General features: G+C 51.2%; 1 protein-coding gene across 1 annotated transcript in view; it reads left to right on the top strand.

Annotated features, from left to right (window-relative positions):
* Window positions 1-25862, top strand: part of LOC309550850 (uncharacterized protein) — a gene marked incomplete at both ends in the record, with an annotated part of 169452 nt that extends 143590 nt beyond the window's left edge. The window contains 5 exons of the mRNA XM_082251209.1: window positions 9080-9164; window positions 9922-10809; window positions 23938-24255; window positions 24418-25005; window positions 25090-25862. Of these exons, the coding sequence (XP_082107335.1) occupies window positions 9080-9164; window positions 9922-10809; window positions 23938-24255; window positions 24418-25005; window positions 25090-25862 (2652 nt within the window). The remainder of the gene's footprint in view (window positions 1-9079; window positions 9165-9921; window positions 10810-23937; window positions 24256-24417; window positions 25006-25089) is intronic.
* Between the last annotated feature and the right edge of the window lie 947 nt (window positions 25863-26809).

Below are 26809 nucleotides of genomic sequence, written 5' to 3'. Positions count from 1 at the left end.
CGTGTCATGTTTCCATTCGGACCACCGCGGTACCGCTATTTAGCAGCCTTTTCTTCCCCTGCCGTCGCTCTGTAATCCATTCCTCACAGAGCAGACAGCAGAAGGGAGGACAGTTCTGGATGGAGGGCGGAGCTGGGCAGAGCTGCCCGAGTTTAACAAGCAGGGATTGGCTGCTAGGATGAAGGGCAGTCCTAGCAACCAATAACGATCTTGCAACACCCCCCTCCATCCAAATATGCTGTGCCTGTGCCTCCCTCCAACCTTCGATCTGTGTAAGCAAGGTAAGACAGTAAGGGAGGGTGTGAAGTCCCAGGGAGTGAGGACACTAGTTTGAAAAGCTGAAAATGAGGAATGTGTGTGCTGAGGACAGTGATGTGTGTGTGTGTATTTGAGGACATCGAAGTGGAAGAGCTGTGGTGTGTGTGTGTATGTTGAGGACATTACAGTGGAGGACAGAGGATTGTAATGTGGGGTGTTGGGGGGAGGTTAGGACATTCAAGTGGGGAGGCTGAGGACTGTGATGTGGTGGGCTGAGGACATCATAGTGGGGGGGGGGGCTAAGGACATTAAAGTGGAGCCCTGACGACTGTGATGTTCGGTGGGCCCTGAGGACATTAAATTGGGGGAGGCTGAGGACTGTAATGTGGGGGGGGGGGACTGATGATTGTAATGTGGAGAGAGCTGAGGAAAATAAAGTGGGGGACTGAGGACTGTAATGTGTGTGTGTGTGGGGGGGGGGGGCATTAAATTGGGAAATTGGGGGAGGCTGAGGACAGTAATGTGTGTGTGTGTGTGTGTGTGTGTGTAGGGGGGACATTAAATTGGGGGAGGCTGAGGACTGTAATGTGGGGGGGACTGATGATTGTAATGTGGAGAGAGCTGAGGACAATAAAGTGGGGGACTGAGGACTGTAATGTGGGTGTGTGTGTCATTAAATTGGGGGAGGCTGAGGACTGTAATGTGGGTGGGCTAAGAAATGTAATGTGGGGGACAATAAGCACAGTAATGTGAAAGGGGCTGAGGACAGTAATGCGGGGTAGCTCAGGATTGTATTGTGGGGGGGGGGGGGGGGATTGTGGGGACAGAGAACAGTAATATGGGGGGTGGGTGATGTAAATAGGGGCAGAGGATAGTACTGTCAGGGGGGGGGAGGGGGTCGATGACAAGGAAGCGTGAGAACATTACTGTGAAAGGAGTGGAGGGGGGTGATGTAAAGGGGAACCTGAGGACACTCATCAAGAGGGGATCTTGATGTGAAGGCGGAGGGGACTGTGATGAGCAGTGGGGACTGAGGGATTCAGATCTGTGCATGTGGTGCACACATCGCGGGCTGAACTACCCGCGAGAAACATAGAGAAAGAAGTCCTTGACCTTTTTTTTCCAAAATCGCGCAGAACCAAGCTGCATGGTGCTGAGGCAACATGCTGTTTGGCACATGCGAAAAGACGCCACGGGTTCTGACATGATATTCGGACCTCTGCTACAAGAAAATTTTACTGACTGGACCTCGATAAATATTAAATCAATACCCCTGGTCTAGGGGAATGATTCTTGCTTAGGGTATGAAGGGTCCTGGGTTCAAATCCCAGATGAGCCCCTTGTTTAGCATACGACTTAGCATTCTATCTTGCTGCTTTTATTAGACCATGGCTAATTCTGTGCAGGCAAAAGTGCTTAATGGCTCTTGCATCTCCAAAGTGTGGGAAAAGCCACTTCTGAGAATTTGGCGATAGGTGGCGCTTGGGTTCTGCCTTCTTCAGTCGAGGGGTAATAATCCACCTTTGGGTACAGGAGGTCCAAGCTGCAAAATCATGAGTTTGATGCTACAAAATATCCTTGATAAAGGCTACATCGTTAGCCGAAACGTGTAGGATAAATACTGGATGACCTCTGTGAACACAGTTCCAAGCAAGCAAGCCTGGAAAAACAGAGAATCTCATCCAAAAAAAAGTCACCTTATTTTCACTTATGTCACGGAAACTATTTCCGAACTAATCTTTCCTCTATGCACCTTGGGTCTATAACCCAACACCTATGCACATTATGACTGCTTGTTATATTTTAATTGAACGCATGTCTTTACAATAAATTACCCAAGATTTTATATATACATATTTAATTGTGTATCAATCACTTGCCCGCAAAGTCCCACAACTTGGCCTGAGGCACCAAAAAAACCCCTACATCAAAAGGCACTTGTTGGACTTAAAAAAAAAAAAGAAAAAAAATCTCTATGTGTATTAAAGGCTCGTTGGTCTAGGGGTAGGATTCTCGCTTAGGGTGCGTGAGGTCCTGGGTTCAAATCCCAAAACCCTAACTTGCAGCTTTGATTATACCATGGCTGAATCTGTGCAGGCAAAAGTGCTTAATGGCTCTTGCATCTCCAAAGTGTGGGAAAAGTGTCCAAAGTGTCCAAAGCGGCTTCTGAGAAATTGCCGATAGGTGACGCTTGGGTTCTGCCTCTTTCAGTCAAGGGGTAATTATCCACCTTTGGGTACAGGAGGTCCAAGCTGCAAGACCATGAGTTTGGTTCCAGACCCTACTGGTAGAAAGGGAGTGATTTTGCCCTGACCAAATTTCTCCTTGGCTTTCCATATTTTCGAAAAACGCAAAGATTTTAAATTTCTTTCATCCAAGGAAGAACAAATTTTGTAGAGGAGAAGACTATTTCTTGAGAAAAAAAAATTCTACAGCTAAGGTGACATTCTTAGCTCGTTGGTCTATGGGTATGATTCTCGCTTTGGGTGTGAGAGGTCCCGGGTTCAAATCCCCGATGAGCCCAAGCTTTAGGCTAAAGGCCTGATTTCACATCGTCTTCTTGGTCCCAGTCAAGGCGCTTTTATGCTATGCTTGAACTTTTGCAGTGCCCTTGTCTACTACTCAGCCTAGTCCAGGAAGCAGGCCAATAAAGGCAGCCAGCTTTCAGCTCGTTGGTCTAGGGGTATGATTCTTGCTTTGGGTGCGAGAGGTCCTGGGTTCAAATCACGGACGAGCCCATGTGGAATTAATTTTCACCTCTGAGGAAGCCATCAGCACAGAGATGATTTTACCGTCACTTGCAAATATCAGTCATCACCAAACCCTTTCTCACGGCAGTCAGTTGAGACCTACATCCAGATGGTTTTCACCTTTATTTGACAAAGAGTTTCAAAAGGAGCCTGCAGCCCTCTTTGAACATGCTCCCGACAATGTAAGTTGTGGTCAGGGAAATGAGCCGAGATAGAGAACATGACAATAATTAAATAACTACGGTAGTAGCGTACCAAAACCGTCGTTCGGGCAGGCCTGTAAAATAAAGAAGGAAGGAAGAAGAAGGGAATGTTGTAGAAAAGGGGCAGTGGTGGGAGGGATAAGCGATCCCTGCACCAGCCCAGAAGAGGCGGGGGGCCCCGACCTTAAATAGGCGACTCCTCCCCTCCCACAACTCCAGGCTCCGCCTTCCCATTCGTGGTCAGGGAAATGAGCCGAGATAGAGAACATGACAATAATTAAATAACTACGGTAGTAGCGTGCCAAAACCGTTGTTCGGGCAGGCCTGTAAAATAAAGAGGGCAAAAAGGAGAGCATGCGAGTAACTTTTAATACAAGTGCATTGTATGCAAAACAAAACTCATTGGCTAACTCGGTAACTCTTGTCTGAGCTTGCCTTCACATTGGGGTATGCAACTGCAGTAGGCGGGGGATTCCCACTGCCCTGGTCTCTTGAAGATATGCACAGGAATGCTAAGGCTGGAGGCCGCCATTGCTGTCCCTAAGCGAAAGGATTGACCGGAGAGGGCGACAGGATCGCACCCTAACTTACCCAGCAGGGTTCTCAAGTACTTGACGAACCTGGGCGTGGCGAAAGGCCTGCCATAGAGGCTCAGCAGGAGAGCATCACTAACCTGTCCCACCCGGATAAGTCGATTCAGCAATTGCACAGGGCACCATCTGTTGAAAGAAGCATACAGCGGCAGGTCGACTGGTGGCCCCAGTTGATTGGTCTTGGACTGTTGGAGTGTCAGGACAATGAACGTCCACCCTAACTAGGTCTGCCCTCGACATGTGGTGGTACTGAGCGAGTTCCCGCGGTGAACTTGTTTGGCAGCAGGAACCTGTAGAAGGCCAGGTACATGGCTATCTTGATGGCATCATAGGACTCTGCCTCAACGGCTTAGTGTCCGACAAGTCAGCCAAAGCCCAGAACCAGCAGCCGTTGATTGGTTGACAAAACTTAGGCTTGCAGCCTTCCAACCGAAGGATGCCTTTTGGAATGTTCTTGATGGGCCTTGATGCCATGAAGGTACCGCGACTGGGGTACGTGTTGATGTGAAACTGAACTCCGGAGAGGTATGGTTTAATTATACTGTGCACCAGTTCTAAGTTAAAATGGCAAAAGGAAGAAAATGCCCCGATGGTTCTAACGACAACGGGTCCAAACAGAAATATTGAACTCTGTGCTGAACGTGAAGATGATCAGAGCTCGCACGTAGGAGCGTCTGGTGTTGGGTGACAGTGCTGACTGGGCTAGCATAAACCCATGGGCCATGAAAACAGCTAATCCAGGATGAGTTCCTGGAACGGTGGTGGTTCGTCCTGGATTTCCTCTTCCGTGGGATGTGCCCAGAGGAAGACCTGTAAGTTTGGAGCGAGAAAGGGCATCAGCTGCTGAATTAAGAACGCCTGGCACATGCTCGCAAACCAGGTGGAAGTGCAATGTGTCGGCCAACCAAGTAAGTCTTCTGACTAACCTCCTGATGGCGAGGGAGGAGGACCGCCCCCGTTGATGAAGTCGCCTGCTGCCCCGTTGCCGGTGAAGCACTTGTAGTTTGGCCCGCCCAAAGGAGCCCCCCCCCCCTTTCTAGCAGCAGCCATTGAGGGGTAATATTAGAAAAGGGCCAAGGTGGAATTGAAAGATTGCAGATTTAGCGTTTCTAGGACAACTGTACCTGAACCACCTGTTGTCCCAACAATGGCCACAAACCCGGCATGGCCCGCCGCGTCAGTCCATAACACTGGAGAGCAGTCTGAACTACGGCAATGACCAAGTTCATGCCTTACCATTGGGCCAAGAACTCATCCCACATGGACAAGTCCATCCTGGCCTGACCGTTCTGTGAGATAAAGCTGCCGCCACGCTGAAGACCCGGGGGAAGACTGAGAAGTCGGTACACAAAAGCGCTTGAAAGTTGATGTTGAAGGTGCGACTTCCATGGTCAGGAAATCATCTAGGTAATGAATTATCACTGGACGGCGGCTGACGTTCAAAAGAGCCAGCACAGCGTTTCTGCTAACATGTCAAACATTAATGGGCTGTTCTTGGCCCCAAAGGTCAAGCGGACAGCGAAAAGTAAGACCCTTCCCACCTGACACCATGCAGGTGCCACAACGACTGGTGAATGGGCCGTAGTTTGATGGCATCGGATATGTCCGTTCAGTTGAGCCAGGCAGCATCACTGGCCTGCAAGATCGCCTGGATGGCATTGTCCACAGAGGCGTACTGTAGAGAAAAAATTCCTCAGCGGGGAGGAGAAAATTGAGGCTAGGCGTGATAACCGAATGAGCCACTGAAAGGTCAATAATCAAGCATTTTTTGTTGTACTTGCCGGTGGTGAGCCCAATGGGTTGGTACGCCAACAAGAAAAACCAAAAAGACGGCGTGCCAAAAGGCCCAAACATAAAACCTTGTCAACCTCTGACTGACAACGGTGTTGACTGCGGAGGGGTCGGATAAGGCCGACTGTAAATTGTTACCCTCCACCGGTAGAGCGACTGGCCCCGACTGAAACCCTTCTGGGAAGCCCTGTAAGAAACTTGACTAAATCTTTGAGAAGGGTGGAACTCCAGGAAGAAAGCCCGGGTGTCAACGTGTCATTTGGTCAGCAATTCCTTCGGAAAGAGTCGGTTGGGGCGCATGGTCTTAGCGTGCGCCCAAGAGCAGGTAGAGCAGACATGCAACAACTTGCGGTATTGAACCTACAACCTCCTGCATTGAAGTTGTTGCAACCTGCGTCTTGCCCGGGAACACGATACCTGTCTAGCCTGTCTGTGGAAGCTCTGTGATCGACTCTGCTGGTACTGGGGTTGACGTCGCTGATGACGGTGGAATTGGATTGGAGGAACATAAGTTGGTGGAATGGGAAGGCACAGTTGGCGCAGGCTGGAGGAGTGAGCTCGGCGAAGTGGTGGCAGAACAAGTCCATATCCAACTAGCCCCAGTCTGCCCTGAAAGTTAAACTGGGCTGAGGCAGCGGCCGCCTTGGCCGAAAAACAATGGTAACGTGGAATGCTGAGCCCCCGTACTTGTACCCCAAATCAACCACCCTGTGCAAGTACAAATCCAAATCCCCCCCTGCGGTTTGGGAAATTAAAGCACATCACAATCCCTAGCCAGACCAAAGCCAACACAAACTCAGGGATGGACAAATCCTTGTTCAACCTGGGCTTCTTGACCTTGAGCACCCCAGACAGGATCGCCGTGGTTATGGGTCTTACTTCCTATGACATCCTAAGATGCTAACAACAGGGACATGAGGTAAACGTCTTTGCCCTCCCGGATGTCTTTCTTGATGCTGGGAGGGACCATGTGAGCTGGCGTGATATGAGCAATAGCGGCCGGGGAGGTTGGAGTACCTGCAATGACATGCTGAAAACTGTTGGGGCAGCAACCTGGGAGTGTGGGAAACCCCGGGATGAAGGGGCGGGAGCCGGGGTTTCTAGATTTCTCCATCCTTTGAATCAGGCTGTTGATGGAGGATAAGACGGATGCCATAGTGGCCTGGATCCTGACTAAGGTATTGTGCATATTGTCCTGCGAGCCGGACCCCGACTGCGGAACTGTATAGGTCGACAAAACCTGAAAAGTTCAGCCTTCCTGACGGTGGCCGGAAACGGAATTCCTCCCTGTCAAGCCTTGGCTTCCTCCTGTGGTGGGGACCGGAACCGGCTTAGGAGGCCTGGCTGGCGTACTAGGTAGGGAGGAGCGATCCCCTATATCTGACGCGTGAGACAACCTGGAAAACATGAAGGCAAAGGTCATGAAACATGAGCGGATGAACATGTTTAACTGCCGTGTCCCCCCCCCAAGGTTTCCTGGGAATAGACCAGTACTAGCGAGCGGGACGTGAGGCCCTAACTAACCCAGCGGCAGGTAGAGGCGCTGTCTATGAGTTGGGCCTGCGCTATGCCAAGTAATGAAATGGCGGGGTGTAGGCCTCTGGGAAGGTGACGCCCTCTCTACACTAGTGGGGTTACCGAGACACTAGCTATGATTTGGACCGATGGGCGAAAACCTCCGCGTGAGGATGGGTGTTGGTCTTGGGCTAACTGTAATTGACCTACCTAACTACCCCCCCCCCCCCAAACCCAGGTAACCATGGAAGAGTATGACCAAGTGAGACAGCATGCCTGCAATAACCTGTGAGGGGTCTGAAAAGACTTGGCTGTACGTCCGATAAAGACAGGCCCGGAGCAAAAAAAAAATAGGCGTAGGGCCTCATGAGGGGGTGGACAGGGGACACGACAATGGAGGGGTTAATGGTGGGGCTGTGGCCGGTGGTAAAAGGGGGCCATTGGCTAGCAGTAAGGTGGGGTGGGGTCAATGGTCTGGTAATACTGGGAGGGGGCTCGGAATCTACAGCAGTGCCGCGTGGGGACCGTTGGAAGGAAGAAGAATCCCTGCTTTGCAGCACTGCTGTTTCCTTATGGAGGACTTTGATGCATTGTTTGGCCGGCTCAGGGAGGCTGCCGCCTCGAGGGGGCCGGACTGGTTGCGGGCGCAGGTCTCCTCTCTGTTCGAGGGGGAGCCTGCTGCGGTGGGGGACGGGCGTTCCCGCGCTCGGCGGGTTCGGCCGCCGGAGCGTTACAGCCCTCCTGTGTCCCCCCGAGCTGTGCGCCATTTTGGGAGCCCACCCGTGGACCCTCCAGGCTCGCCGGTCCGGCGTTCTCCTGCGGGGACCGGCGGGGCCTCTGGGAGGAATCCCCTGCAGCGGCGGAGCTCGGCCGGGCGGGGTCCCGCTCGCACGTCCTTGCCGACCCCGCCTGCTCATCTGATGGATCCCGGATCTTCGGCCGCCCCGGCCGGTGTGGATCGTGCGGCCGGGACGGCTCAGCGAGGGAGGCGGCTTCCAGCGAGCGCCGGCCTATCGGAGGGAGCGGCCGGTGGCTCCGATCGGCGCACGCCCGGTGCGGATGGCTCGGCGGTGGATGGCAGTGCGGGGCCTAGTCAGAAGAGGCCCAGGCGGGGAGACGGAGGAGCGGCGGCCTGTCGGCGGCAGGGGGGGGAGGGCAGTCGGCCTGACCCCGTGATGCCTTCCAGTGTTGTTTCGGTGGTGGAGCCTGCTGCGGTGGAGGAGCTGTCCGAGGGGGAGCTGTCGGGCTCTGAAGAAGGAATGGTCCCTGATCCTTTGCCAGCGGGGGATGCCGGATCGGCGGCGGCGGGGCCTGGCCCCGCTCGGCTTGGTGAGTCTTTCAATGTGACTTCTGTTTTGTCTGTGTTGCAGGCTCTGTCTGGGGGGTCAGGGGCGGGGCCTAGCCGGGGGGGGCTCGGAGGGGCGAAAGGGGTGCCTTGTGAGTTAGGGGCTCCTGCTGCCCCTCCTCTGGCGGGACATGGGGTCGGGGGGGCTGGGGGGGTGCCTCGGGTGTCGGGGGCTCCTGCTGCAGCGCCCGGGGGGACCGAGGGCCCGCTGCCTCTGGTGTGGGGGCTGGTCTGGGGGATCTGTTGGCGGGGCTGCGCTCTTTGGTGCAACGCTTCGAGGGATCTGGAGGCGGTGCGCCAACTGCGGCGTGGGGCCCGGTGCCGCCCCCCTGCCCGGCAGTGGATTGTGGGGTCGCGGCTGGGCCGGGGGCGGTGTCTGCCGCTCCTGGGACGGCCGTTCCGGAGTCGGTGGTGGCGCCGCCAGCGCAGACGGCGGGGGACAAGTCCGCGGACCCCAAGACTGCAGGTAAGGATGCGGATGTTGTTCGGCTCGCGGATGCGGCCAGGTGTGAGGTGTATGTGTGCTTTGAGGGCCCCTTGGGGGCGCACCTTAAGCCCGAGGTCAGGGAGAAGATTTGGAAGGATGAATATGTCGAAATCTTCACGTTGCTTCCCTTGGAGAAGTTCAATCTGGATCGGGTGAAGCCGGAGGAGTCGAAGAAGGAGGACGAGGAGCGTCGGCGCTATAGGTTGATTCCGCGCACTTTTGGTAATTGGCTGCAGGCCTTCGCCATCTTTGCGAGCGTGGTGTTTTGTTACCTGGATGCGATTGGGGAGGCGTACAGGGTGTATGGCGGGGTTGCTTGGCTCCGGTATGACGAGCAATTCCGCCAACGCAAGGCGGTTCGCCCTGCGTTGCGCTGGGATCATAAGGACATTAGCCTGTGGATGCGCCTCATGACGTCGGCGAGGGCCTCGCCATCCCCTTTTCCAGGGACGGCCGGAGGTCAGAACTCCCCTGGACAGCCGGCCGCAAAACGTAGGGGTTTCTGCTGGCAGTTTAACGAAGGGGCGTGCAAGTTTGGGTCCGCGTGCCGTTTCAAGCATGAGTGCTCCGGCTGCGGTGGCGCGCACCCCCTCTCCCGTTGTTTTAAACAAGATAAGTCGCGTTCAGGAGACGCTCAGCAGAAGAGGGAGGACGCCGGTGATGGTGGAAAGGATGCGTCCTTTTCTAGGTAGGTATCCGGATCGGGCGGCTGCTCGTTTGCTAGAAGCTGGGTTTTCGGTGGGGTTTATCATTCCGTGTGTTATGTCCGCTGTTCCCCCTGTGGCGGACAACTTGCGGTCGACGCGACTGAATCCGGGGGTGGTGTCGGACAAGTTGGCCAAGGAGGTGGCATTGGGTCGCATGGCGGGGCCTTTCGCCCGGCCGCCTTTGGTCGACCTGGTGGTGTCCCCTTTGGGTTTGGTGCCCAAGAAGGAATCGGGTAAGTTTCGGCTGATTCACCACTTGTCCTTTCCCAAAGGGGGGTCGGTCAATGACGGCATTGACCCTGAGGCCTGTACGGTGTCCTATACTTCCTTTGACGCGGCCATATTTTGGGTGCGTCAATACGGGCGGGGTGCGCTGCTGGCAAAGACGGACATTGAGGCGGCTTTTCGGTTGCTTCCCGTCCATCCGCAGAGTTTTCGGCTGTTGGGCTGCCAGTGGCTGGGCTCGTTCTATGTGGATCTGTGTTTGCCCATGGGTTGTTCCATCTCGTGCGCGTTCTTTGAGCAGTTCAGCTCCTTTGTGGAATGGGTCGTGCGGGAGGTGGCCGGGGTGAATTCGGTCATACACTACTTGGATGATTTCCTGTGTGTAGGCCCTCCTTCGTCCACTTTGTGCGGCACTCTGCTGGCCACTGTTCAGCATGTCGCGGAGCGCTTTGGCATTCCGTTGGCGGCAGACAAGACTGAAGGCCCGAAGACCGTGATTAGTTTTTTGGGAATCATTATTGACTCGGTGGCTATGGAATGTCGCTTGCCGGAGGACAAGCTGCTGGACATTCAGGCGGAAATATGCTGGCTGGTCGGCAAGCGTAAAGTGCAGCTTCGGCGGTTGCAGTCCTTGTTGGGCAAGCTTGCTTTTGCGTGCCGTATCCTGCCCATGGGTCGGGTTTTCAGCCGGCGTTTGTCTGCTGCTACGGCTGGTGTCCGGTCGCCGCATCATTTTGTCACGTTGACGGCGGATCACGTGGAAGATTTGCGGGTCTGGCATGTGTTTCTGTCGTCCTTTAACGGTCGGTCGCTCTGGCAAGGGGGCCCGGTCAGCAGCTGCGATCTGGAGTTGTACACGGATGCGGCTGGCTCAACGGGTTTTGGCGCCTTCCTCGGGGGTCGATGGTGTGCGGAGCGTTGGCCGGCGGTATGGCGTGAGGCGGGATTCTTGCGGAATTTGGTTCTGCTGGAACTTTTTCCGGTGGTGGTCGCGGTGGAACTGTGGGGGGCGGATTTCAGGGACAAGAAGGTGCGGCTGCACTGTGACAATATGGGTGTGGTGCAGGTTATCAATCGGCTCTCCGGTTCGTCTCCGCCGGTGATCGGATTGTTACGTCACTTGGTTTTACGTTGCTTACAGTTGAATATTTATTTATATGCTGTTCACCTGCCCGGTGTGGACAACTCAGTGGCTGATGCTTTGTCTCGGTTTCAGCTGGACCGATTCCGGGAGCTGGCGCCGGAGGCGGAGCAGCGGGGGGAGCCTTGTCCGCCGGGACTGTGGCGCATTGCATTGGGATCGCCTCGAGCCTGCTCAGAAGGTCGCTGAGTGCTGCTACATGGATGGCCTATTCGAAGGTATGGCGGGAGTGGGCGGACCTTCTGGAGCGGGTTGGAGCTGGTACGGTGAGTATGGTCTATCCGTCCCTGGTAATGTATTTCTTGTGTCTGAATTTTGAACGAGGGGTGTCGCCCTCGGCCATCGGCCGCAAGCTGGCGGGCTTGGCTTTTATGTTCAAAGTTGGGGGTCTCCCCGACTTTACAAAGGATTTTGTGATTCGACAGGCCTTGAAAGGTTATAGGAGGGGTTCGCATCGGCCGGATGGCCGTCGCCCAATTTCGTTTGGCATACTAGGTGAGTTGGTGCGGCAAGCGGGCTGCGCATGCTCTTCCGAGTATGAGGCCTTGTTGTTCAAAACGGCTTTCGTTTTGGCCTTTTTCGGGGCGTTCCGTATTGGCGAATTGGTAAGTTGCAACCGGAGGGTTCCTGGTGGCCTTTTGGCGGGTGAGGTGAGTTGCTCTGGCTCTTCAGTGGCGATTCTTCTGCGGAGGTCCAAGACCGACCAGTTGGGCAAGGGTAAGTATGTTCGCCTGTATCGGGTGGAGGGGTCTCCCCTTTGCCCCGTTTTGGTGGTGCGGGAGTTTCTGAGGGCACGCCCCCCGTTTGGGGGTTCCTTCCTGGTGCACTTGGACGGGACGTCCTTGTCCAAGTTTCAATTCCGGGCGGTGCTCCGGGGGTGTTTGTCTGCTTTGGGTTACAGTCCTGGCGAATATTCGTCGCACTCCTTCCGCATCGGGGCGGCTACTGAGGCCGCCAGGTGGGGAGTGGATGACTCTGTTCTGAAACGTATTGGTAGGTGGGAGTCTAACCGTTTTAGGCTGTACGTTCGTCCTCATTTGTTGTGAGTGGTTGCCCTTGTGTAATGTGTGTTGCTTTGTTGTCATGTTTCTTGCTGTTTTCCTTACAGAGGGACTGGCCTGCCTTATATGGATCCTGGGGCATTCCTATGTGTTCTGGGGGGCTAGGCGGGCGGAGGTTCGTCCAAACGGGCGTCAATTGGGGTTTTCCAGGGGGGAGGCCGTTGTTCGGTGGATAGGCGTTCCGGGATTGATCTGGTGCAAGGTCCTGCGGGAAGTGCACCGCTTTGCTCGGCTGGACAGGGCGCCGGGCGTCTTGGTGCTGCACGCTGGGGGTAACGATTTGGGTGTCCGGTCCATGCGCCACCTGATCCGCGATATCAAATTTGATTTTCTGCGGCTGCGCACCTCCTTCCCTGATATGATCATTGTTTGGTCGGAAATCGTTGGCCGTACCTCGTGGCGTTTTGCGAGGTCGGCTGCGAGGATAAATAAGGCCCGTATTAAAGTGAACAAGGCTGTTGGCCGTTTTGTTTGCCGTAATGGGGGTTTGGTGGTTAGACACCGGGAGCTGGAGGTTGACACATGGCGTTACCTGCGGAGCGACGGAGTGCACCTGAATGCTGTGGGCACCGACTTGTGGGCCCTCGGCATCCAGGACGGTGTTCAACGGGCTCTGCGAGTGTGGCGGCGCTCACAGGTGTAAGGTGTCACACCTGTGTGCTGTGGCGGTTGGGGGTCTTTGGAGGCGTTAACAGATTTTGGTCAGTGCATAGGGTGACCCATCCAAGGTATGGAGCCCTCTAGTGGATCCCGGTTAGTAGGGGATTAACCGGGAAGTGGTAAAGAAGTGGTATCAGGGGTGAAGTGTGTTTGTTCCCGTGCTGGTGTTTTGCGGCTGGGGACCGTTGGATTTTTGGATACTGATACCGTTTTTGAATTGGAATTTTTGGTGCCTCCCAAGACCAACAACCCCTTTTCTTGATATGATACTGGAGTATTTATGGTTCATGTTTAAAATGTTTATTTTGGTATTGTGTTTTTGTTAATAAAATGGCCTACCAGGCCACATTTTCTCCAAGTCGGTTGTCAGCAGTATTTTGTTTAGAATTAAGAGAAAGGGGTGAGTACACGTAAGATCAAGAGTGGGCATCGGTTATACCCCAATCATGCTCATGCGTTCCGCCTGTATGGGTGAAACAAGAACGGTTGGCGCCTGAAGTGAGATGACATAAGCGCCTGACTCAACAACTGACGTGCCCTGTGAACGCCAACCCTATGCGTGTCGAGAGGGGCTGTACTGAAATGCCCACCAGAACCTGCGACTGAGGGGGGGGGGGGAGAGTTGGACTAGGCCCACCCCCAAAAGAATGTATTTGCTAGGATGTGAACAAGGAGCGTGGTCGGAGCGTGTCCTTGCAAGTCAAGGCCCGGGCGATAGGCAGGAAGCCAGGCGAGGGGGGCGGGAGCTATGGCCAAATCGCCCGAGAGTTGCGACTGAGAAAAACATTTTTTCCTTTTTTGAGATGTGGTATCTGCTGGAAACGTCAAAACAAGACATATGTTACAAACAAAATGGCCATGTAGCTCAACATGATAGCAAAGAAAACAAAATGAAGTATTTGCATGAAAGTCTGTGCTGGTAACCCCCCCCCCCCCCCCCAAGGTGGATGCCAGAGTGAGACTGGATGGTGGGAGGGTGATACGGCCAGGGGGCTGCCTGTACAGGATGAGAGCTGGTGCAACCAAGGTGCGATTAAGTGGCAAAGAAAAGCTTCCCATGAGATATTTATAATTTTTTTTTTTTTTTTTTTTGATGCAGCAACCAACCATCTGGATGGCAATCAGGGATGGCATTTGAGATGTGCAAAACTGGGGGGGGGGCAGGCAGAATGGCGGAGGAATTTGAAAGGACTGCTGATTTGGAAATTTTGTATCTAGGTAATGTAACTGGAGAACTTGCCCCCCAAGTACTTGTGAAAGTAGAGTTCCTGAACCCTACCCATCAAAACATGTGTATGTGACCTGTTCCAGGAAATAAGGTTATCGGAAATATGACACAAAGGAAGAAAACAAATTGCCAATAAAAAAAAAAACAGGTTCCTAAAACAGGCTTGCAAAATAATGACAAGTAAACAGGCTGCAGCATGGTGTAATTTTTTACAAGAACACTAGGTGTCACCAGTACCCGGAAAAAACACAGTCTGTTATAACGAGAGGGGAACTGCTGTGAACGTTCGTATGGAAGTTTAGTGAAACTTGACCCGGAGGATGATCCTGTTGCAGCGGTGATGTGAAGGCTGTCACACAGCCTGTACAGAGAGAAGAGAGTAAAGGCCCGTACACACGTACCGATCGTCGGCTGACCGATCGGCCGTTTTTTGTCCCCGGGCTGTCGGTGTCGGTTGAAAAGTGCAAAGACAGCACAAGAATTTTGTCCGCTGACTACGGCCGACTGCAGAAGTGATGTCATGTGATGGTTAACTTTCCCTGTGTTTTTTCTTTTCTGAGCATGCCCAGTCTTGCAAATCTGCGGTCTGTCGGCCGAATTCTGTACTGACTGGCGAACAATCGGCCGCTCTGGTGTCGGCATACAAAAATTGTAATGTTTGCATGAAAGATTCTTGTCGGCAGAATGTGCGCTGACAGCTGTCGGAGGCACCATACTAACAAGCGTACAATCGGCAGATCTTTCGTCCGCCGACGTTTGTATGCCGACGATCGGTACGTGTGTACGGGCCTTTAGGGGACAGACTGGGATGGACAACCATGGCAGAGACAGAGGATGAATGAATATAGGAATGTGCATGTGAACAGTGGGAACATGTGACACAGTGTTCGGCAGTTGCAGCACAGAACTGACTTGGTAAAGACGAATGGATGACAGGGAGGAGAGAGGGAGTGCGGATATGACCACACAGAAAGGGCGGGACCAGCTGAAACGAGATCCCCGCCTGCAGCAGCTTAGGACAGTGGGGAGATCCGGGGAGGGAAGCTGCAGTCCACGCTATGTGAGTGAAAGAGGGAGCAGGGAGGCTGTGCGGCTGGTGGAGGGGGAACGGAGGTGGGGGAGACTGAGCCCCAGCCTCTCCCCTGTGCTCACGGGAAGCCGGGTGCCTGCTGGCTGACCCAGAAGCGTCCTCCTAGGTGGTGCTGCTGCTGGTGAATGGCGGCGTACGGCAGACTCCTGGTAGTGGGCGTGACCCAAAAATAAGCGATCCCTGCACCAGCCCAGAAGAGGCGGGGGGCCCGACCTTAAATAGGCAGCTCCTCCCCTCCCACAACTCCAGGCTCCGCCTTCCCATTTGTATAAAGTTGAAATTGCATCCAAAGCTTAGCACTCTTAAGCCCCGTACACACGTACCGATCGTCGGCGAACGATCGGCCATCTTTTGTCCCCGGGCTGTCGGTGTCTGTTGAAAAGTGCAAAGACAGCACAAGAATTTTGTCCGCCGACTACAGCCGACTGCAGAAGTGATGTCATGTGATGGTTAACTTTCCCTGTGTTTTTTCTTTTCTGAGCATGCCCAGTCTTGCAAATCTGCTGTCTGTCGGCCGAATTCTGTACTGACTGGCGAACAATCGGCCGCTCTGGTGTCGGCATACAAAAATTTAAATGCTTGCAAGACAGATTCTTGTCGGCAGAATGTGTGCTGACGGCTGTCGGAGGCACCATACTAACAAGCGTACAATCGGCAGATCTTTCGTCCGCCGATGTTTGTATGCCGACGATCGGTACGTGTGTACGGGCCTTTAGTGATACCCTGTTCAATTTCCACATCAACTGCAACAAGTGCTGACTAGCCCCCGTTCACTGCTGCCACTTTTCAGCATAGTGGGAAAAGTTTGATCAGCTTACAATTCAATCCCTAGGAAAAAAGGATTTGGACCTTGTCTCCAAGTTTCCCAGTGTACTTGACCCTAGAAAATATATTTTTTTAGCAAAATATGCAGATGGCATTGTTGGAGGCACTTGGCTTGGGCTATCAAAAGGCACTTGTTGGACTTAAAAAAAAAAAATCTTTATGTGCATTCAAGGCTCGTTGGTCTAGGGCAGGGGTACTGAATTTGAATTCACGGAGGTCCGCTTAGTAAAATCTTCTTTCAGCAGAGGTCCGAATCACATTTGTGATTTCATTCGGATCCTTTACATTACAGCACCCTCTCCTAGGCATTCCCATCTCTGCAGCTGGGGAACGCAGGTGAAATTGCACATGTCCCCGGCCCGCAGAGGAACACGCCACACTTCAGCACAGCTTGGTGCTGCGCAATTTAAAAAAAAAGGGCCAGGGACTTGTTTTCCTGCATTTCACATGGGTAGTGCAGCCCATTAAAATGAATGGGCTGACCCACCTGTGACACTGAGCCCAATATCACAATCCCATCCTTACATCAGTTCCACAGTGTCCACTGCACATCACAGTTCCCTTCCCTTCACCAAGATCCCCCCCCCCCCGTGTTCTCATACCCCCTTAACATCAACACCCTTCTTAGCCCCCCCCATTACAGTCCTTAGCCCCCACATTCCTGTCCTCAGCCTCCTCAATTACAGTACCCAACTCCCCTACATTACTGTCCTCAGCCCCCCATCACAGTACTCAGCCCACCAAATACAGTACTCAGCTCCCCCACATTGTCCTCAGCCCCCCAATACGGTATTCAGTTCCCCCACATTACTGTCCTCAGCCCCCCCCCCATTACAGTCCTCAGGCCCCCCATTACAGTATTCAGTTCCCCTCTTTACAGTACTCAGCCCCCCCTGACATTACAGTACTCAGCCTTAACCCCCATTCCCCCCACATCAGAGTCCTCAGCCCCCACACACATCAGAGCCCTCAGCCCCCACACACATCAGAGCCCTCAGCCCCCACACACACATCAGAGCCCTCAGCCCCCACATCAGAGTCCTCAGCCCCCACACACACATCAGAGCCCTCAGCCCCCACACACACATCAGAGTCCTCAGCCCCCACACACATCAGAGCCCTCAGCCCCCACACACATCAGAGCCCTCAGCCCCCACACACATCAGAGTCCTCAGCCCCCACACACATCAGAGCCCTCAGCCCCCACACACATCAGAGCCCTCAGCCCCCACACACATCAGAGTCCTCAGCCCCCACACACACATCAGAGCCCTCAGCCCCCACACACACATCAGAGTCCTCAGCCCCCACACACATCAGAGTCCTCAGCCCCCACACACACATCAGAGCCCTCAGCCCCCACACACATCAGAGCCCTCAGCCCCCACACACACATCAGAGCCCTCAGCCCCCACACACATCAGAGCCCTCAGCCCCCACACACACATCAGAGCCCTCAGCCCCCACACACACATCAGAGTCCTCAGCCCCCACACACATCAGAGTCCTTAGCCCCCACACACACATCAGAGCCCTCAGCCCCCACACACACATCAGAGTCCTCAGCCCCCACACACATCAGAGTCCTCAGCCCCCACACACACATCAGAGCCCTCAGCCCCCACACACATCAGAGCCCTCAGTCCCCACACACATCAGAGTCCTCAGCCCCCACACACACATCACAGTTCTCTTCTTTGCTGTACTCCGTGTCTCTCCCCCTTCCTACAGTACGTCTCCCCTACTTTACACAGACAGGAGGACTCGAGGCATAGCAGGTCTGGAAGAAGGAAGCTGCAAGCTGGTGATTGGTTGTTTACATTGCCATTCATCTTGGCAACCAATCACTGGCTTGCTTACCTCTGGCAGTTCCCGCCCTCCCTCCAGAACTGTCCCGCCTCACGCTGTCGGCTCTGCAAAAAAAGAAAGCACGACAGCTGAAAGGAAAACAGGCTGATAAATGGCATGACCGGTGCGGTCTGGGAGGGCGAGTGATGGGGGCCAGACTCGGACCACAAGCTGCCATTTAGTGATGCCTGGTCTAGGGGTATGATTCTCGCTTAGCGTGGGAGAGGTCCCGGGTTCAAATCCCGGATGAGCCCATTGTTTAGCATATGACTTAGCATTCTAACTTTCAGCTTTGATTATACAATGGCTGAATCTGTGCAGGCAAAATTGCTTAATGGCTCTTGCATCTCCAAAGTGTGGGAAAAGCGGCTTCTGAGAAATTGCCGATAGGTGACGCTTGGGTTCTGCCTCCTTCAGTCAAGGGGTAATTATCCACCTTTGGGTACAGGAGGTCCAAGCTGCCAGACCATGAGTTTGTTTCCAGACCCTACTGGTAGAAAGGGGGTGATTTTGCCCTGACCAAACTTCTCCTTGGCTTTCGATATTTTCGAAATAGGCAAAGATTTTAAACTTCTTTCATCCAAGGAAGAAGACTTTTTGCAGAGGAGAAGACTATTTCTTGAGAAAAAAAAATTCTTCAGCTAAGGTGACATTCTTGGCTCGTTGGTCTAGGGGTATGATTCTCGCTTCGGGTGCAAAGAGCCCCGTCCCTCCGTGCTCGGACGTAGAAGCGAACACATAAGTAGGCTGCGCACGCATATGTAAACAGTATTCGCACCACACATGTGAGGAGAACATTAGAGCGAGAGCAAATATTCTAGCGCTAGATCTTCTGTGTATCTCTAAACAGGTCACCTGTGAAGGTTTTTTAAAGGTCACCTATGGAGTTTTTTAAGTACCGTAATTTGTCGCAATTCTCAAGTGTGCGCAATTTTAAAGCATGACATGTTAGGTATCTATTTACTCGGCATAACATCATCTTTCACATTATACAAAAAAAATTGAGGTTTAGGGGTATTGTGTTTTTTAATGAATTAAAATGTATTTTTCCCCCAAAAAATTGAGCTTGCAAAATCGCTGCGCAAATACTGTGTGATATAAAAAATTGCAACTTTCCCCATTTTTTCTCTTGGGCCTCCGCTAAAAAAAAAATGTATAATGTTTGGGGGTCCTAAGTAGTTTTCTAGCAATAAATACTGATACTGTTGGGAAGAAGATGAAGGGAGAACACCCTGAAGGCCAGTCCTGAAAAGTTACCTGTTAGAGCAAATCACCAAAACATCACCGAGAGAACTCAACTGTTTTGCTGCGAGGAACAAATACGCCTACAATCACCGTCAGTACAAAAATCCCAATATGGTCCACAAGGTGGTGACCTAACTTCTCTTAGATGGAACGCACAGACAGGAAGTGACTAACAGGAAGTGATATAAGATACTGACAGGAAGTGATGTAGGTCCACAGAGGAAGTGATGTCAGATATAAATAGGAATTTCAGAGGCGAGACGGGAGGAGGAAGAGAGGAGACGTAGCTGGAAGTGGCAGCAGAGGTAATAAGATATGTTTTTCTATTTATAATCTTTAATTACATAAAGAAAATGTCCAACTTCCGTTTTTATGCCGGAGGAACATAAACAGAGGAACGCATAACACTGAGAATCAGATTGCAGTCCCTCGGTGAAATCACATAAGTAGGATGAGCAACAAAACTTCCTCCCGCTCTCCTGTAGCACCCTCACCAGGCAGAGCCGAGGTACTCATAATCTATCTGGGGAAGAGGCAGAGCTCGGGGTGACCCCGACACTCACCTCTGGAAATATTCAGCAGCTTTCCTTCCTCATCACTACTAACATTAATCCCGTCCTCTGCCCCAACACCAACTGGGCCCCCACTCCTCAGCCCCCATCCAACACCGCTGTCCCCCATTCCTCACCCCCATCTAACACCGCTGTCCCCCATTCCTCAACCCCCATCTAACACCGCTGTCCCCCATTCCTCACCCCCATCTAACACCGCTGTCCCCCATTCCTCAACCCCCATCTAACCCCGCTGCCCCCCACTCCTCAACCCCCATCTAACACCGCTGTCCCCCATTCCTCACCTCCATCTAACACCGCTGTCCCCCTTTCCTCACCCCCATCTAACACCGCTGTCCCCCACTCCTCACCCCCCATCTAACACCGCTGTCCCCCATTTCTCACCCCTCATATAACACTGCTGTCCCCCATTCCTCACCCCCATCTATCACCCGTGTTCCCTACTTCTCATTCCTCATCCAACACTGTTGTTCCCCTCTCCTCATCCCCCTTCCCACACTGCTCACCTATATTCCACAACCCCCACTGACACTGTTGTCCCCCACTCCTCATTCCCTTATTCAACATTGCAGATCTCCACTCCTCACACCCCATATTTGACTCTTCTGTCCCCCACTCTTCACCCAGACCCAATGCTTCCTCCTTGGTTTCTCTCGCTCTCTCATGATATCGCTCTTATCTCTATTAATAAAGCACAGACCTGACCGGAGAGGTGAGAAGGATTCTCAGAAGATTCTTAGAAGGACACAAGGATCTCTACAAGGACGTCATGATGGAGAATCAGCCGCCCCTCACATCACCGGGTAAGAGGAGACTTTATTGTAAAGGAGAGAGCAGTACGGAGGGTCCACCTAGATCCTCCATCATCTGATAAACACATAGAAACAATGTATTCAGTCAGTGTGTGTGTTTCCTACAGATGGATCCCGTAATGAGAACCCACCAGAGAGATGTCCCTGTCCTCTGTATTCCCGGGATTCCACACAGGAAGATCACACCATCCCTCACCATCATCAGGTAGGGGAAGATGAATGTAGAGATCATAAAAGTGATCTGACTGTATGAAAATATATTCCACTTTTAGGTATAAGGTTATTTGTGCTCACATTTTAAAGAAACCATTCCCTGCTATTTTGTTTGTTTAGAATGAAAATCTGATAGATATAAAAGATGAGGTTAAAGAGGAAGAAGAGACGTATGTGAGGGGTGATCAGCAGTTCAGGGAAGAGGGTGGGATGATGGACAAAGTTAAAGAAGAGGAATCTTCTCCAGACATCAGCACAGGTGAGTGATGGCCACCAAATACAAAAACTGTTTGGGTATATGGATTGATGTTTGAGGATCTGTAGATCCCCTTCTACAAAGACATCATGATGGAGAATCAGCCGCCCCTCACATCACCGGGTAAGAGGAGACTTTATTGTAAAGAAGAGAGCAGTACGGAGGGTCCACCTAGATCCCCCATCATCTGATAAACACATAGAAACAATGTATTCAGTCAGTGTGTGTGTTTCCTACAGATGGATCCAGTAATGGGAACCCACCAGAGAGATGTCCCCGTCCTCTGTATTCCCGGGATTCCCCACAACTTAACATTAAAGAAGAGATAAAAGAGGAGGATGAGGAGAATTTTGTAATGGAGGAGGCAGAGTTTCCAAAAGGTCACAGAAAGCAGTACCAGGACACCATGGTGGAGTCATCCAGTTACAGAAATCCACCAGAGAGATGTCCCCGTCCTCCGTATTCCGGGGATTCCACACAGGAAGATCACACCATCCCCCACCATCATCAGGTAGATGAGAATGTAGGAAAGTGATCCCAAGCCATAAGAGATATCATTCTTCTATTATTATTATTTTTTTGTATTTAATATTATTTCTGCCATTTTGTTGGTTTAGGATGAAGATCTGATAAATGTACAAATTGAGGTTATAAAGGAAAAGACGTATGTGAGGGGTGATCAGCATTTTACAGAGGAGGTTGGGATGATGGACGCAGTTAAAGAGGAAGAAACTTCTCCAGATATCAGCTCGGGTAATTATGCAAGAATGGGTTAAAGCTTACTTAGTGATGTTTGGTTGGGTGGTATCATTGATCTGGTTAGTTGTCATAGTTTGGTGTTGTGATTGCACCCAGAAAAACATCATACTGGATATCTATACTGGTATGGACTGGGTAATGTGTTAGGATCTCTATACTGGTATGGACTGGGTAATGTGCTAGGATCTATACTGGTATGGACTGGGTAATGTGTTAGGATCTATACTGGTATGGACTGGGTAATGTTAGGATCTATACTGGTATGGACTGGGTAATGTGTTAGGAACTATACTGGTATGGACTGAGTAATGTGTTAGGATCTGTACTGGTATGGACTGGGTAATGTGTTAGGATCTATACTGGTATGGACTGGGTAATGTGTTAGGATCTATACTGGTATGGACTGGGTAATGTTAGGAACTATACTGGTATGGACTGGGTAATGTGTTAGGATCTATACTGGTATGGACTGGGTAATGTGTTAGGATCTATACTGGTATGGGCAGGGTAATGTGTTAGGAAGGAAAGGATGCCACATAGTTTGATGAAAATGAAAATTATCACCCTACAGAGGGCTGAACTCAAAGACACCCCGAAAATCAAAGTGAAAAAATGATGCAGCAGGCGAGTCCATTATGGTGAAATGTCATTGCAGCAACTCTGAATGGTCCTCAGTGGTGTGTATGGCCCCCACGTGCTTGTATGCATGCCTGACAATGTTGGGGGATGCTCCTAATGAGAGGACGGGTGGTGTCCTGGGGTATTTCCTGCCAGATCTGGACCAGGGCATCACTGAGCTCCTGAACAGACTGAGGTCCAGCCTGGCGGCATCGAATGGACAAACAGAATGACCCAGAGGTGTTCTATTGGATTCAGGTCAGGCAAGCGTGGGGGCCATTCAATGGTATCAATTCCTCCATCCTCCAGGAACTGGCTGCATACTCTCACCACATAAGGCCGGGCATTGTTGTCCACCAGGAGGAACCCAGCACCCACTGCACCAGCATATAGTCTGACAATGGGTCCAAGGATTTCATCCCAATACCTAATGACAGTCAGGGTGTCATTGTCTAGCCTGTAGAGGTCTGTGCGTCCCTCCATGGATACCCCCCCCCCCCCCCCAGACCATCACTGACCCACCACCCAACCGGTCATGCTGAACGATGTTACAGCCAGCTCAGCGTTCACCACAGCTTCTCCAGACCCTTTCACGTCTGTCACATGTGCTCAGGGTGAACCTGCTCTCATCTGTGAAAAGCACAGGGTGCCAGTGGTGGAGCTGCCAATTCTGGGGTTCAATGACCAATGCCAATCGAGCTCCACAATGCCGGGCAGTGAGCACAGAGCCCACTAGGGGACGTCAGGCCCTCAGGCCACCCTCATGAAGTCTGTTTCTGATTGGTTGGTCAGAGACATTCACACCAGTGTCCTGCTGGAGGTCATTTTGTAGGGCTCTGGCAGTCCTCATCCTGTTCCTCCTTGCACAAAGGAGCAGATACCGGTCCTGCTGATGGGTTAAGGACCTTCTACGGCCCTGTCCAGCTCTCCTAGAGTAACTGCCTGTCTCCTGGAATCTCCTCCATGCTCCTGAGACTGTGCTGGGAGACACAGCAAACCTTCTGGTAATGGGAGGTATTGATGTGCCATCCTGGAGGAGTTGGATTGCCGGTGCAACCTCTATAGGGTCCAGGTATGGCCTCATGCTACCAGTAGTGACACTGACCCCAGCCAAATGCAAAACTAGTGACAAACACTCAGAAAAGATGAGTAGGGAAAAATGTCAGTGGCCTCCACCTGTAAAACCATTCCTGTTTTGGAGGTCGTCTCATTGTTGCCCATCTAGTGCACCTGTTGGTAACAACCCCCTCTGCTACTTCACTGACCAGATGAATATCCCAGCAGGAGTTTCCCTGACTTGATGCTATACTCTGATTATAAAGTGTTGAGCAGTGTATATGAGTGTGGAAAACTCTTGGTAATTTTTCTTGTCTTCTGACAGACGGACTCTGTGGTGGGAATAGAAGGACATCGGAGGAAGATGTGACTACAGAAGATAATGACATGGCATCTTCTCCAGAAGTAAATCCCGTTCCTCATAATATACATGACAGACCTCACCATTGGAGGAGATCATTGGAATCTCCTGATACTTCACATAGTCCTCTAATATCTGACAGTGCCGACGGGTGCGGGAAACCATCTCATCTCAGGGGATCTTCTTTATACCATAAAGGGGTTCATACAGGAGAGAATTCATTGTCATGTTCAGAGTGCGGGAAATGTTTTAAACACAAAAGAAGCCTTCTTAGCCATCAGAGAATACACACAGGTGACCTTCCCTATTCATGTTCAGAGTGCGGGAAATGTGTTAGTCACAAAGGACACCTTCATCAGCACCAGAAAATTCACACAGGGGAGCAACCTTTTTCATGTTCTGAGTGCGGGAAATGTTTTAGTCACAAAGGACACCTTCATCAGCACCAGAAAATTCACACAGGGGAGCAACCTTTTTCATGTTCAGAGTGCGGGAAATGTTTTAGTCACAAAGGAAACCTTCTAGAGCACCAGAAAATACACACAGGTGAGCGTCCCTATTCATGTTCAGAGTGCGGGAAATGTTTTAAAAACAAAAGTAACCTTCTTCAGCACCAGAGAATTCACACAGGGGAGCGTCCCTATTCATGTTCAAAGTGCGGGAAATGTTTTAATCGTAAAGAAAGCCTTCTTAGACATGAGAGAATACACAGGGATAAGCATCCCTATTCATGTTCAGAGTGCGGGAAATATTTTAAACAGAAAAGAAGCCTTCTTAGCCATCAGAGAAAACACACAGGTGACCTTCCCTATTCATGTTCAGAGTGCGGGAAATGTTTTAGTCACAAAGGGAACCTTCATCAGCACCAGAAAATTCACACAGGGGAGCAACCTTTTTCATGTTCAGAGTGCGGGAAATGTTTTAGTCACAAAGGAAACCTCCTAGAGCACCAGAGAATTCACACAGGGGAGCGTCCCTATTCATGTTCAGAGTGCGGGAAATGTTTTAATCGTAAAGGAAGCCTTCTTAGCCATCAGAGAACACACACAGGTGACCTTCCCTATTCATGTTCAGAGTGTGGGAAATGTTTTGACCAGAAAAGTAGACTTCTTCAGCACCATAGAATACACACAGGGGAGCGTCCCTATTCATGTTCAGAGTGTGGAAAATGTTTTAATCGTAAAGGAAGCCTTCTTTGCCATCAGAGAATACACAGGGATGAGCATCCCTATTCATGTGCAGAATGCGGGAAATGTTTCAATCGTAAACAAAACTTTCTTACTCATCAGAGAATACACACAGGTGAGCGTCCCTATTCATGTTCAGAGTGCGGGAAATGTTTTAATTATAAAACAAACCTTCTTAGCCATCAGAGAACACACACGGGTGAGGGTCCCTATTCATGTTCAGAGTGCGGGAAATGTTTTAATCATAGAAGTAGCCTTCTTAGCCATCAGAGAATACACACAGGTGAGCGTCCCTATTCATGTTCGGAGTGCGGGAAATGTTTTAAGGATAAAAGAGATCATCTTACGCATCAGAGAATACACACAGGTGAGCGTCCCTATTCATGTTCAGAGTGCGGGAAATGTTTTAGTTACAAAGGATACCTTCATGAGCACCAGAGAGCTCACATGGGTGAGCGTCCCTATTCATGTTCAGCGTGCGGGAAATGTTTTAATTATAGACAAACCCTTCTTATCCATCAGAGAATACATACAGGTGAGCGTCCCTATTCATGTTCAGAGTGCGGGAAATGTTTTAATGAAAAAGGAAAGCTTCTAAGACATCAGAAAATACACACAGGTGAACGTCCCTATTCATGTTCAGAATGCGGGAAATGTTTTCTCAGTAAAGCACACCTTCTTAGCCATCATAGAATACATACAGTTGAGCGTCCCTATTCATGTTCAGAATGCGGGAAATGTTTTCACAGTAAAGCACACCTTCTTAGCCATCATAGAATACATACAGTTGAGCGTCCCTATTCATGTTCAGAGTGCGGGAAATGTTTTAATAATAAAGGAAACCTTCTTCGCCATCAGAGAATACACACAGGGGAGCGTCCCTATTCATGTTCAGAGTGCGGGAAATGTTTTAGTCATAAAGGAACCCTTGTTAGTCATCAGAGAATACACACAGGTGAGCGTCCCTATTCATGTTCAGAGTGTGGGAAATGTTTTAATAATAAAGGAAACCTCCTTCACCATCAGAGAACACACACAGGTGAGCTTCCCTGTTAATGTTCAAAGTGCGGGAAATGTTTTAGCTCTTGCAGGATCAAGCCCATTTCTGACTCATGTGGTTTACAAGTTAAAATCAATATTTTAGCTAGAAAATGACTCGGATCCCCCAAACATTAAATATATTTTTTTAGCAAAGACTCTGGAGAATAAAATTGCGGTCGTTGTAATATTTTTTTTGTCACGCAGTATTTTCGCAGCGGTCTTTCCAATTCTATTTTGTGGGGAAAAAATTACATTTCGCAGCGTTTAAAAATAAGTAAACAGTAAAGTTATAATTTTTCTGTATAATGTGAAAGATGATGTCAGGCCGAGTAAAAAGATACCGAACATGTGCCGGTATAATTTTGCGCAGAGCGGTTTAGATGAAGTGCGGTTTATATGGAATAGAGAAGTGAGAGATAATACTAGGAAGGCCCCTCCTACACATAGCAGATAGATCCCGCCTACCGCGTGTGTCGGTGGGGAGCGTTTGATGGTGAGAAGTGGGAATCGATGTTTTCTCCTTTCACACAGATCGGATTGGGGGAAGATTTCCTCCATATATTCCGCCCCGTCACCTCAACTCAAACTTCTCCACTTCCCGACAACACGCCGCCTTTTTACTCTCCCAGGCAAACCCATGTAGGTCTACGTCAGTCGCTTGGAGGCAGCTAGGGGGCGAGCGCATGCCGCCGCCGACACACTCCGGCCCCCGCCCATCAGCAGGGAAGCCGATGCGTGGGGCAGGCGGCTCCGATTGCCGCCGGCACCCGCGATCGTTACCCGCTGTTGTAAACACATCCAACCATCCTTCTCCCTGGAATGATCATAGAGCGCCTTCTATATAGGATCACAGGTCTCTATGGTCATTTCACAAGCCACGCCCCCCCCCCCCCCACAGTTAGAATCACTCCCCTAGGTACACATTTAACCCCTTTAATCACCCACAGGGTTAACCCCTTCCC

Source organism: Pelophylax lessonae, assembly GCF_965119305.1.
Source record: "Pelophylax lessonae genome assembly, chromosome: 1".
In the NCBI taxonomy this organism is placed as follows: Eukaryota; Metazoa; Chordata; class Amphibia; order Anura; family Ranidae; genus Pelophylax; species Pelophylax lessonae.
The sequence above is the reverse complement of the archived record's forward strand: the minus strand, read 5'-3'. Positions and strand labels throughout refer to the sequence as shown.